The sequence below is a fragment of the Lepisosteus platostomus genome, chromosome 4, assembly GCF_059453375.1.
Source record: "Lepisosteus platostomus isolate fLepPlt1 chromosome 4, fLepPlt1.hap1, whole genome shotgun sequence".
NCBI lineage: Eukaryota > Metazoa > Chordata > Actinopteri > Semionotiformes > Lepisosteidae > Lepisosteus > Lepisosteus platostomus.
In genome coordinates this window covers 51,202,458-51,214,581 of record NC_142614.1, presented here as the reverse complement: position 1 = coordinate 51,214,581, position 12,124 = coordinate 51,202,458, and the positions used below count along the sequence as shown (strand labels likewise).

At 38.8% G+C, this 12,124-nt stretch overlaps 1 protein-coding gene across 3 annotated transcripts; it reads left to right on the top strand.

The window, feature by feature from the left end:
- Window positions 1–1,679: 1,679 nt before the first annotated feature.
- On the top strand, window positions 1,680–9,719 carry nfil3 (nuclear factor, interleukin 3 regulated). 3 transcript variants are annotated; one of them, XM_088629808.1, is made up of 2 exons: window positions 1,680–1,870; window positions 7,816–9,719. In XM_088629808.1, exon 2 carries the CDS (start codon window positions 7,973–7,975, stop codon window positions 9,395–9,397), a length of 1,425 nt encoding a protein of 474 aa, XP_088485934.1. In that variant the 5' UTR covers window positions 1,680–1,870; window positions 7,816–7,972; the 3' UTR covers window positions 9,398–9,719. The 3 variants fall into 3 exon arrangements, with proteins under 3 accessions (XP_088485934.1, XP_088485936.1, XP_088485935.1); XM_088629810.1 differs by lacking the exon at window positions 1,680–1,870 and adding an exon at window positions 1,928–1,951; XM_088629809.1 differs by lacking the exon at window positions 1,680–1,870 and adding an exon at window positions 2,535–2,849.
- Window positions 9,720–12,124: the final 2,405 nt, after the last annotated feature.

The following is a 12,124-nucleotide window of genomic DNA, read 5'->3' as shown; positions in this document are numbered from 1 at the left end:
AAAACCTTTTGAGTACTCAGTATTGTGGAGTAATCCATATATCAATACTTAATAACTAAAGATTGCAAAAACGTATTGTTTGTTACCGCCATATACTAGTTATAGTGTAATGTTATTTCCATTTGCTGAAATGTTTTCACATTACTGAGTAAAAGACTGCATTTTCTGTGTAATGTTAAGGCCGCCACAAGACAGTCTTTAAGCAAACTGAGAATAATCTCCAATTGCTAGTCCACTACAGGTGAACATCTCCAGCAGTACAGGTATCCAATGGTACATACTGGTGGACTGCAGCAATCAGTCTAATCGATCTCCAGTTTAAAAATATACAACAGCAAAGCGCTACGACATTGAACCCATAAACCACAACCCAATAGTAATGAATGGATCCAGAGCTGTAAGCACTCACACTGTCTTTGTGAACACATCAATTAAAATGTGAATTTACTCCAGAGTTACCTACAGTATATCTAACTATACAGGAATTCTATTAAACAACTTTACTATAATAAAGCAGATTTCAAGTCAGTTTATTCTGAAAGTGTAGAGTTAAAAAAAGTTAATTACAAACATATACACCATCCCCTTCTAACATTTTTTACAAAATACTGTACTTTTGCAATAGCTTACTGTATCGTTTCTATTTTATCTATGCCGTATTAGGAAATACATTTGTTTGTATTTGCTTTTGTAAATGCCAAAGATTGGAAAACAAAAAACAAAATTACTGCCAGGTTTTGAAACTGAGATAATGTTGGCTACTTTAATGTATTTGTTCACCTCCGTAACACACATGCAAAAAGCAAATACAGGAGAAGATTTAACACTGAAGTCCAGCAAATAAAAGTGAAGGTTGTACTCAAGCTTTATGCCTCGTCAGGTCTGAACAGTTTTCTGCTGTGTGACGTGGAATTGAGAATACGTTGATCTCTCTGAATAAAACACTAGTCTATCACAGGGCAATGCAGAGTCATATTTAGGACTGGTGGGTGGACTGGAACAATATCGGGATAGCTACCTTTTCCAAGGATATAACAATAGTATCCATTGTGTTGTGGAACCTTAAGCCCTAGAGTACAGAGCCTTAACTTCTACTCAGCGTCACCCTCATTAGTCTGGGATGTTACAAAACCTTGTGAAAAAGTATGCATCTTTTTCTCTCTCTTTGCTGCGGACACATGGGTAGATAAGTTGAATGTGTTTTTGCACTGTCGTTACCAAGAGGATTTTTAAAAACAAATTCAAGTACTGTAGAAAGAAAATAAAGACAGACCTTCTACAGTGAAATGTTATGTTTACAGTCCCGTTTTGAGCGCATGATCCCCGTCTGCATTTCAACGCTTTTGAAACTTCCAACTAGTTATTTTAGTGTCCTCAGAACTCATCTGAAAAAATCCTTCAAATAAGACCCCGTCACACCCCATTGGTAATCCTACCGGGCTAAACATCTTTCTCTTACTACATACAGTAGTCACATTATACATATAACTCCGTTCCTCTCTAGCTTGTTATGCAATAGGTGCAAATTCGGTGCAGAAGATACACTCTTGTGTACCAGAGACTGGTTTCGCAGCTCGGGTAGGTCATCATTGGTTGAAATCAGATAATGCCTTTCTCGGATTGGCTGTTTTAAGTGTCAATAACACGCTGTGTTGCCAATACGTTTCTTGACTGACCTACTAACACAGATCTGTGGAGCAGACACTCCAGGACTGGAAAGCTAGGGAGAGAGAGGTTTTACTTCAATGCAATTGGATTTTGACCACCAAGGAAACTTAACTTGTTTTTTTCTTTGTACCGACGTGTATTTTAAACTACAATGTCACAGGACGTCACATCTTTGACATTTAGGTCGTGTTCGATTGAAAAGGTAAACCATTACTTGTTTATTGAAAACCTACAGATACTTAGTTTTTGAGGATTTATTCAATGGGATAATCGCCACCTTAAGGTAAATAGTTACATTGCAGTGTACCAGAGTGGCACGTAGTCTTTTTTGAACGTAATTTATATTTGCCGTATAATAATACAGTCTAAGGATCCACTGTTGCGAATTCCGTCTCTGGGTTTTAATTCATAAGCTTTGATGACTTTTCGGTGTCTGTGTGGAACGAGGTCCTGGCTGTGGCATGATTTTCAGGTTGTGTAAACATCACCGTTGTAACCATGACATAGTGACCCAGAAAATTAATCATGTGCGCTGTTCTGTATAGAGACGTTGATGTGATAAAAGTCATGATCCTGCCATTGTTGCTTTGTGGTTCTTAATTTATACGATCAATGACCAGTTAGGAGTGAATGTATTGTCTGAGACCTATGAATGCATACACGAACGCGGACTGGTGAGTTTACCAAGTTTCTCACTTAAAACCAGTTATGAATGGTGATTTTTATTTACTCAAATGTACATTATGGGCTTAAGCGTAGGTTTACTTCCCAAGTATTAGTAAAAGAGACCCTGAGGGGAAATAATTCAGAATTAAACACTTTGGGCTAATTTAGCCGGAATTGATGGATTTGATTCGTACGTGTGCCCGTTTAATTAAATGAAATACATAACATTCCTTCGTCATTGCGTATTTCATCAATATTATCAGTCACGGTTGTTCTGAGGACATACGACAGAATCGTTCCTGGAAATATTGCATAATGCAGCCACAGAATTTGCTGGCAGCTGGTGGAAAGAAAAGGGGAGCTGATTACGCGATTTTGTAATCCTGACAATAAAGGAATCTGGGACATAGACGTGAACAATGTTTAATTCACCCATGCGAATGTAGGCATTAAGGATTGTTTGACTAAAGATACGCTTTCTCTTACTGGAAACAAAATCACAAAACTTACAAGGGGTGAGTTGTTGTTAAACCTGCCGGCGCAGAGATTTTAAGTTTTCTTCTCGATTTCGGAAATCTTGAGTCTTGTTTGAATTACCGAGTCAGATAAGTGAGGCAAGCATTTGAAAATGCCAATCTTAAACCTGAATTGAACAAAACAACCATGAGGCCATGTTCCGAGCACTTCTTTAAACGAGGTGCAACGCACGCCAGAAACGGGTTAACCGGTAAACTCGTCTTTGAGCTAGCAATGTTTGCTCTCTTATGTAATAGTAGAATAGTTAAGTTACACTTTTGTGTTGTGATAGTATCTTTTTTTTTTGTGTGGCGCATAGCTAGTGGGATGTCAAGGGGCGTTGGTGTTTCGCATTCTTACGCAGGTCTGGCTAGACCGTTGTCCATAAAAGGGGAGCTGTAGTGTGGCTTTGCGTACGCTAACATCTAAAAAAGGCAAACCAGAGAAATACATATTTTTTCCTGTGCGCATACAAAATAATCTCAGCAACTTAAAAAAAAAACGAATCTGGGCTTGAATACACCAAGCTCTGAAAAGATTTTTAGTCTGAGAGGAGAATGGTCTGAAATATTAATATTAAAAGCACGTGTTTTACGTCTAGCTCACGAAACCTGACATCTTTTATATGTGCTTTAATTCCCGTTTTTTTCCCCTATCGGCTGCATACACGTGTATGGATGGCAGGGTGCATTCCTTTGTTCCTGGTGCGCTAATAAACACGACTGGCTGGCGTGAAAGCAGCGAGTCCTACGAGCTCCAATGGTGCCTTAGTCACGTACTGTACGTCTACATGTACAGTGTTGCAATGAACATTTAGCACAACAGCACATATTATAATATTGCTTAACAGTCCGGGAATCCAGTCAGGCAGCCCGCCCTAATCCGTACGATGAAATTTCTTTTAACCACAGACAATTAAGATACAATCCGATCAGCAACTGTCACCTGAAGGTCATCTGTGTAATTCAGCCTTATAATTTCCGACATGAATCCAAATGTTGTTCAGTATTTAAACGTCCCACAGATGCTATCCCGACGGATACTTAACTTCTTTTCACCCTTATCTATTTTTAGAGTTAACGCCGGGGGAGCTTTTAAACTATTTTTATCAGTGCAAGTGTGTCGAGCCGTTTGTCTGTTTTATGCGTGAGCTTGGCTTTATTTATTTTTAGTTTACAGAGAGGTAAAGTAATTGTGTAATCGGGATACTCCGATAAACGAGTGACATAATTCGAATCCGAGAGGCTAGCCGTAGTGAGAGTTGCTGAGGCAGTTGCATAACAATTTGCATTTGAGCAATAGTGCAGAGTTCAAGTAAGGCGTGCCAGATTTTCCAAAACTGTCAGAGTACAGCTTCAAACTGTTTGAAAAAATGCCTGAGCTAACAATGGAAACGTTTTACTGCCCAAAGTGGGTAACTTTTGTACTGTTTTTATTTTTAATACTTGGATGAGTTATTGTTACCTTTATGCGGTTATTTCAATCTTTTTATGAGGGATTTAACGGTGGCTGCTTTCTATGTTTTATATAAAACGTTTTATATTGTTCTTCCCGTGTTTTTTGTTTTACTTTATCTTGACGACTTTTTAAAAATCTCACCTTTTTTATCTCTACCTATTTTATGCATATTGGTTAAATAGCCCAATATATCTCTGATGCGTCTTTACTTTATCCATTATTCCCGAGGGTTTCTTTTCATTTTTTAAGTGAAGACATAATTAACTAGAACATTGAGTCCAGGAATCACTTACACTTATGTCCAAAACCTGATCATATTGTTCATTCATAGGTGTGTCGAGTCATTAAATGAATTGTATTTATGAATAAAATACTGTTGACTGTATGTTATTGTATAGTGATTTAAGTTATTATTCACTCAGAACTGTCAAATGTTCAGTTTATGAAATCATAATATTTTAATTATGGAGCCCAACTGAAACGAATGAGTCACAAATAGCAAGTCAGGAATAAATTAAAACAGGATGTGTATTTTTATCTTAACTCTGAACTAAGTTTAAAAGGACTTTTGGTATCTCAAAATAGTGTATTGAACTTACAAGTTAGTCAGATATATGTATACAGTATGTCTATAACAATCACTGTTATTGTGATTATTCATGTTATTTGATTAACTTAAGTCCTCCTGATTTTCTCTCTTATCCTCTCAAGTATGCCCTACGAAACCAAATTCAAATATTGTGGTAGCATCACCAAAGTTTTTGTTTCAGATTTTCTGTAGTAGCCCATGAAAGGTCTAGAGAAAATGCACAACGTTCACAATCCTTCCTAATAAGATGTACTTGCTTTTTTTATAAATTTAGAATAGACAGACGATTTTCAAATAGCCAGTGGCTTTGTTTAAAGTCTCATTTTCCTGCCAAGAACCCTGTGACCACACATGGGGAAAGTGTAGGGAGACTACTCCCATCTGCCCAATTCCTGCCATTTGTCTTTTCACATGTCACTGGCATCACAGCCCCTCACGAAAGGTTCAGTACCAACTGGACGATTGGTCCTTCCCTTGCCGACAGCACTGTATGCCAGGAGGCCACAGGTGTCAATATGTCGCTCGCAGCCAGTAGAGCCCACCTGCACTTGATGACACTCAGCCAGTGGTCCCTGTTGCAGTTGACTAGTGACATGATTCGGTCCTGATTCTGTGATCACAGAGCTTGGGCAAGGACCTTTGCTGGTTGAGTCACTGAGGTGGACCCAAAGCACCTACTTTTTGCGCATTGCTTTGCATGCTTTAGGTGTTTCACTCGGCATATGTAAGAGGTCTTCTAATCTGTAAGAGAACAATATATTAAATATAATCAAAATGTGGTGCAAGCCTTTATATCAGAGCACATCTTATAAATAAAGCACTGGCTGCTGACTAGGTTGATCTTACCTTCATCAGAGAACAGATGGTCTAGGTTTTAAACTATCCGTCCATTTTCTAACTGCTTCATCAGGTTAAGGGTAATGGGGGAGCCGGAGCCTAACCCAGCAAGCAGCTAGGCTAGGCGAGATATGCCCTGAATGGGATGCCAGTCCATCACAGGGCACACACAGACACATACACACTCATGCCAGGGCCAGGCTAGGTTTCCCAGAAACCATCTAACCTACTAGTATATCTTTGGTTTCCCAGAGAAAACTCCATTTAGATAGCATTCTAGGTTCAGAAGTGAACGCTGTGCCCCCAGCATTGTGAGGTAGCAATGCTAACCATTACAGCTCCCTACAATTTCAGGGATTTTTTTTTTTTTTTTTGAAAGCTGGGAGTGGGATTTGAACTTGTGCTCCTAGAACCATTTGGGCACCTAAGACTGTGGTTTAACTCATTGAGCTATCTTGTCTGGTTTTAAACTAGTTTCCGGAAAAAGTTAATGTCACATACCACTTAATATTCACTCCTTGTTACTACCTTCCAGGTCTTACTCATCTGGGATACAAGTTACTCATAAATGTAGCCTACCATGGCCCTCTGGGACCATGTGAATATAACCACTTTACTTCTTTATTTTGCCAGTTTTCTTGTTTTCAGAAAATGAGCGCGTTTTGTAATTGTCTTATGAATTTGACCATGGGTGTCTTAGTACACTTCAGATTTCATGTCATATCTGTCTTGTTCATTGAAAGTGACAATGTAATTTTCTAATAAGTTGAATACAGTGATGTGTTAGTGATATTGCAAGCTGGTATGATGATTCTTTTTTTTACGAGTGTACACGCACCCTTTTATGATTGAATGCAAATTAGTAGCCCTATGAATTAGTAATTTGCATTTACCAGTTGTAAATCTCTTCCAAGTACTGTTAGTTTTTATTTAAAGGTGTCTTCTGTGAAAGCTTTGATTTCTTTCCTTTTTAAATGAAGATTTGTAGCATTTGTAGGTTGTAACATTTCCATCATTTATATCACCCACATACGGTACATGGTGCAAAAAGACATTGTCATTAATCTGTGATGTTGTGAAAGAGCTATGATTAAATCTTGAAACATATGTTCACAAATTTGTATTAATTCATTGAGCTCTGATTAAACCACATTTTAGAATACCTACAAGAAAACAATAACTGTTAATACGTTTTGCTTTTGTAAGATGTATATCAATACATTTGATCTATTAATTATTTATATTTTAGATTGTAATACTCTAACATCATGAAATAGTGGACAATCTCAGACCCTTAAAGAATCCTTATGAAATTTAGTAGAATAGACATGAAGAGATTTTTAGGCAGAGAAAATGAACCTCTTTGTACTTGAGAGTACTAAGTATTTATTAAAGTTCTGAACAAAAAACACGTAAGTTTGGAATTGCTTAGGTGATGTGTGACTGCCTTTTGAAGGTAAATGGAACATAATTTTATTTCTTAAAGTGTCTTTAAAAGACACTACTCTGGGCAGTAGCAGTTGTCGCATTTCACTGGTGTAATTACATTTGAACTTGAGTGCACTTTAGTCAGGTTGAACTAGTATATGCTGCGCTCTTTTTATTAAGTTTGCTTTCATTATCTATAAAGTATGCCAAAGGGAACATTGAATTATGTTGTAAGCCACATCAGCTTCCTTTGAACAAAAACTGTTTCTGTAATCATATGTAGTGACCAAAGCTTAAGAGTGTACATTTTTTTAATAAATGCTTTTATTTTATGAATCTTGTTCAGTGTTTCCACTTCCATTATGATAAATAATGATTCTTATCAATGGTAAGCAGGACCCCAGAACTGCAGGGAGGCTTATTCTGTTTAAAACGGTATTCATTCAGTGTACTTTGCGTACTCCTTTTTCTCTGACAAAACTCTTTAAGGTGTTCTGCTAAATTCCCCTAGTTACTTGCAAAGGCTGACTCATAAAATAAGATCTTTAGTGCATTGCAGCTGTACTGAGTCAGAGGAAGTTACACTTGGCACATTGAGAGAAATCAAGATTCCAATTATTTATGACGTCTGCCTCTTTCTTCCCCTCTTTTAGGTATTGTAGAACCTTTGCCACTGAAGAAAGAAACCACCGTCTTCTGGAAGTAAAAGGCATTAAGAAGACTGCTGCATCTGAGTCTTACCTGTAGGAAAAAATGAAATCCTTGTAGAGCCTTTTTCAAAGCCAAAGCAGTGTTTTGAAATTTTGAAATATGCAATCGATTAAAAAAGAGCAGAGGACTGTAGACTCTTGCGGTGGAGATGATGTTTTAGTGCTTGCGGCTGCTTTACAAGGCTCGGACAGGGAGTTGGTGGGTCAGAAATTACCTGGTGTGGCTTTTAAGCAGAAGACCTCGACGTGCCGCAGGAAACGCGAGTTTATCCCCGATGAAAAGAAGGATGACCAGTATTGGGAGAAAAGACGGAAAAACAACGAGGCTGCCAAACGGTCTAGGGAGAAGAGGCGACTGAATGATATGGTCCTTGAGAATAAACTGATGGCCTTGGGGGAGGAGAACGCTACCTTAAAGGCCGAACTGCTGTCCTTGAAACTTAAATTTGGTTTGGTCAGCTCATCAGCCTATGCCCAGGAGGTACAGAAACTTTCAAACTCCACAGCTGCGTTTTATCAGGATTTTAACTTGCCCAATACAAGCAGAAGCTCTTACTCAGGGGAGTCGGAGTCCACCTTGCTGAGCAGCAGTTGCATTTCAGTTATTAAGCACTCCCCACAAAGTACTCTGTCTGATGTGTCGGAAACGTCTGTGGTTGCCCAGGATAGTCCTTTACGAAATACTTGCAGAACCCCTGAAATAATCAAACAAGAACCACTTGAGAATGGTAATTACACACGGGAAGCAAGAGAGGAGAATATCCCCTATGACCCGTACCGGAACTATATGGGAAACCCGTTCCCAGGAAGCTACTCTCAGCCTTCTCCAATTTTACAGATTACAAGGTCCTCCAGCAACTCTCCCAGAACCTTGGAAGGGGACGAAGGTATGGTGAGCAAAGCCTCGGATGGGGAAGATGAGCAGCAGGTTCCAAAAGGGCCAATTCCTTCTCCCATCGACCCAAAGAGCATTGGCGTCTCCACCGTCAAGGTACCAGATACAAACTCCTCAGCCCTGCCTCATAAACTCAGGATCAAAGCAAGAGCCATTCAGATTAAAGTGGAGGCCATAGATCCTGACTATGAGTCCTCAGGAAAACTGTCATCTCCCCTTGACATGTCTGCTAAAGGATGTTATCAGATAAGGAAACACACGACTTCAGATTTAATACAGTCCTCTATCAGTCCTTTATCTCTCCAAGTGACTAATCTCCAGGACTGGTCTCACCGGCCAGAACACTGGCACAACAAGGACCACCCAGTGACTGTTCCAAGCAACTGTAATAACAGACTTTGCCCTGCCTCTCCAGGGCCTTTAACCAGCAAACTAATTGTGGACCTGAAAGACAATTCTTACAATGATGCCGATTCTGAAAACTTGTATTTAAAACAGGGTATTGCTGACTTGTCAGCAGAAGTTGCATCTCTAAAAAGACTCATTACAAAACAGCAAGTGTCTGTTGTAGAGTTGGGCAAAAGCACTACTGATCATAGCTCTTTGTCTAAAGGATGTTACACAAAATGAAATCTGTGTATTTGCTCAATGGCCTGTTTCCACTGGAGCTCTGTTTGTTTTTCACTGTTGTGTTATTATAGTGTCTTATTGATGCAGTATGTTTTTAATGAATGGTGTCCTGTGCACAGATTGTTGTAGTCGGTGTGTATTGATTACTCTGTACAGTCTTAGTCAGGCTTCAGGTAAATGAAATGTTCACTTTTGTTGTAAATTGCAAATTTACATTTACAATAAATGTCTGTAGATAAGCACTGAAACTTGTGTTTTTGAACAACAGTATCATGTATTTTACAATAATGAAAGTAAAATCTAAAGTTTTTTTTTGTCTTAAGTGGTTTATTGTACAAATCCTTTGCAACCTTTAAAATGGCCAGAAATCTAATTGATTACAGATACAGAGAGGTGTGTGCCAAATTGTAACAACTTAAAATGCTAGAGCTAAGAGTTTCTCAGACATTTAGATCAATTGAAGTACAATATTCATTAAGAATGTATATTAAGTTCTTATTATAGTAAAGTATTTTGAAACATGGACAGCGGTAGCAGAGGATGACTGGCAGATTTAAAGGCTCTAGGTCCTGAAAGTTGTAACAGTTTTTGATCCCACAGCAATTGTTCACTTTGTGAAATGAAAACATTCTCTTTCCATTGGGTAGAAATGCAAGAAGCGCTGCTTTACAATTTGACATGTAAGCTAAAATGTCTGTTGTTGTCATTACCTGTTCTGTGGAGATAAGTGTTTTACCATATGGACAAAGTTCAGTGCTGCAATTTTTATCCATTTTATATGCAGTTAACATAGGTAGCATTGGCACCTTGTGTGACCCTTATCAAGTTTTACATGATGTTAATATTTCAATAAATTGCAAAAGCACATTTACAGTAAGTACTAAGTGCTCTGATTTAATAATTGAACAACATTAGTTTAAAAAAACAAGGGAATTGAAAAATATAATACTGCCCATAAAATAATTGTATTGAATATCATGTTTTCTAATACAACTCTTATTATTTTGTAGTAGAATGTCTGAAAATTAACAACAGATAGTGGTTTTAAGTAATCAAAATAGTGAAGTAATAAAGGGAAATGTACAGTAGCATAATAATTATTACATCAAATTATAAAATTTGGGAGTGTCAACGCAAAGTATGTTAACCAAGGAAATGAAACATTTGAAAAAAATGATGTCAAGTCATGATAAGGCAAATCATGAAACAAAAATACAGTAGATTTCACTATGTATGAAACACTAGTTAAAATTTCAATAACTCAACGTATGTTCAGTTGGAAATTCGAGTGGCAGCAAAAATCCAAACTTGTCAGTTTTTCTTTTTCTTGCCTCTGAGGAGTGTTGAAATGTTAGGTATCATATTAAATTTCCAGCAGCCATATCACCCTGCAACTCACATCTGGCAACCCACTGAAACTAAGTAGGTGTGAGCCTGGTCAGTACCTCGATGGGAGACCTCCTGGAAAAAACTAAGGTTGCTGCTGGAATATGTGTTAGTGGGGCTAGCAGGGGGTGCTCACCCTGTGGTCTATGTGGGTCCTAATGATAGATAGATAGATACTTTATTGATCCCGTGAGGGAAATTGCAGTGCAACAGCAGCTTAACACACACAACACAGCCACAGTGTAACGAATTATATACTAATAGTACAATACATACAATACAATACAAGAGTTACTCACAGTCCGGACACACAAGAGGAAACTAGAACAGAACAGTACACAGAAAATCGTATCACACGTATGAATATAAATATAGATGTAACCATAGATATAAATATAAATATAAATGTATTGCACAGGTCCCTGGCATATATTGCACAAAAGTGGTTGTAAACAGGAAAAAGAAAAAGAAAAAGAAAGAGAACAGATGTAGCAGTATATGTGTATATGCGTTTAGTCCAGAAACAGGTCACTGTCGCTGTTGCCTCTGCCAAGACGCAAGGTGGATGCGTTGTACAGTCTTATGGCAGACGGCAAGAATGACCTCCTGTAGCGCTCCCTGTCGCACCGTGGGTGAATCAGTCTATTGCTGAACGTGCTCTTCATTCCTGCAAGCCTGTCATAGAGGGGATGGGAGAAGTTGTCCATGATGGCCTCCAGTTTGGACATCATTCTCCTCTCAGCCACTACCTCCAAGGGGTCCAGGTCAGACCCAATGACAGAGCTCGCTCTCCTGATGAGCTTGTTCAGCCTTTTGGAATCTACTGCTCTAATCCCAGAGCCCCAGCACACCACTGCGTAGAAAATGGCACTCGCTACCACCGACTGATAAAACATGTGTAGCATCTTACTACACACATTGAAGGACCTGAGCCTCCTCAAGAAGTAAAGTCGGCTCTGTCCGTTCTTATAGATGGCCTCGATGTTCTTAGACCATTCCAGTCTATCGTCGATGTGCACTCCCAGGTACTTGTACGAGTCCACCATCTCCACGCCACTCCCATGGATGTAGACAGGAGTAGGTTTGACCTTTTTCCTCCTGAAATCTACCACCAGTTCCTTTGTCTTCCATTCCATTATATTGATGGGGACACTATACTGCAAACAGGTGCCGTCCTTTGGATGAGACGTAAAACCGAGGTCCTGACTCTCTGTGGTCATTAAAAATCCCAGGGTGTTTCCTGAAAAGAGTAGGGGTGTAACCCTTACCAATCATGGCCTCCTAATAATCCCCATCTATAAAGTGGCTACATCACTGTTCTTCTCCCCACTGATAGCTGAT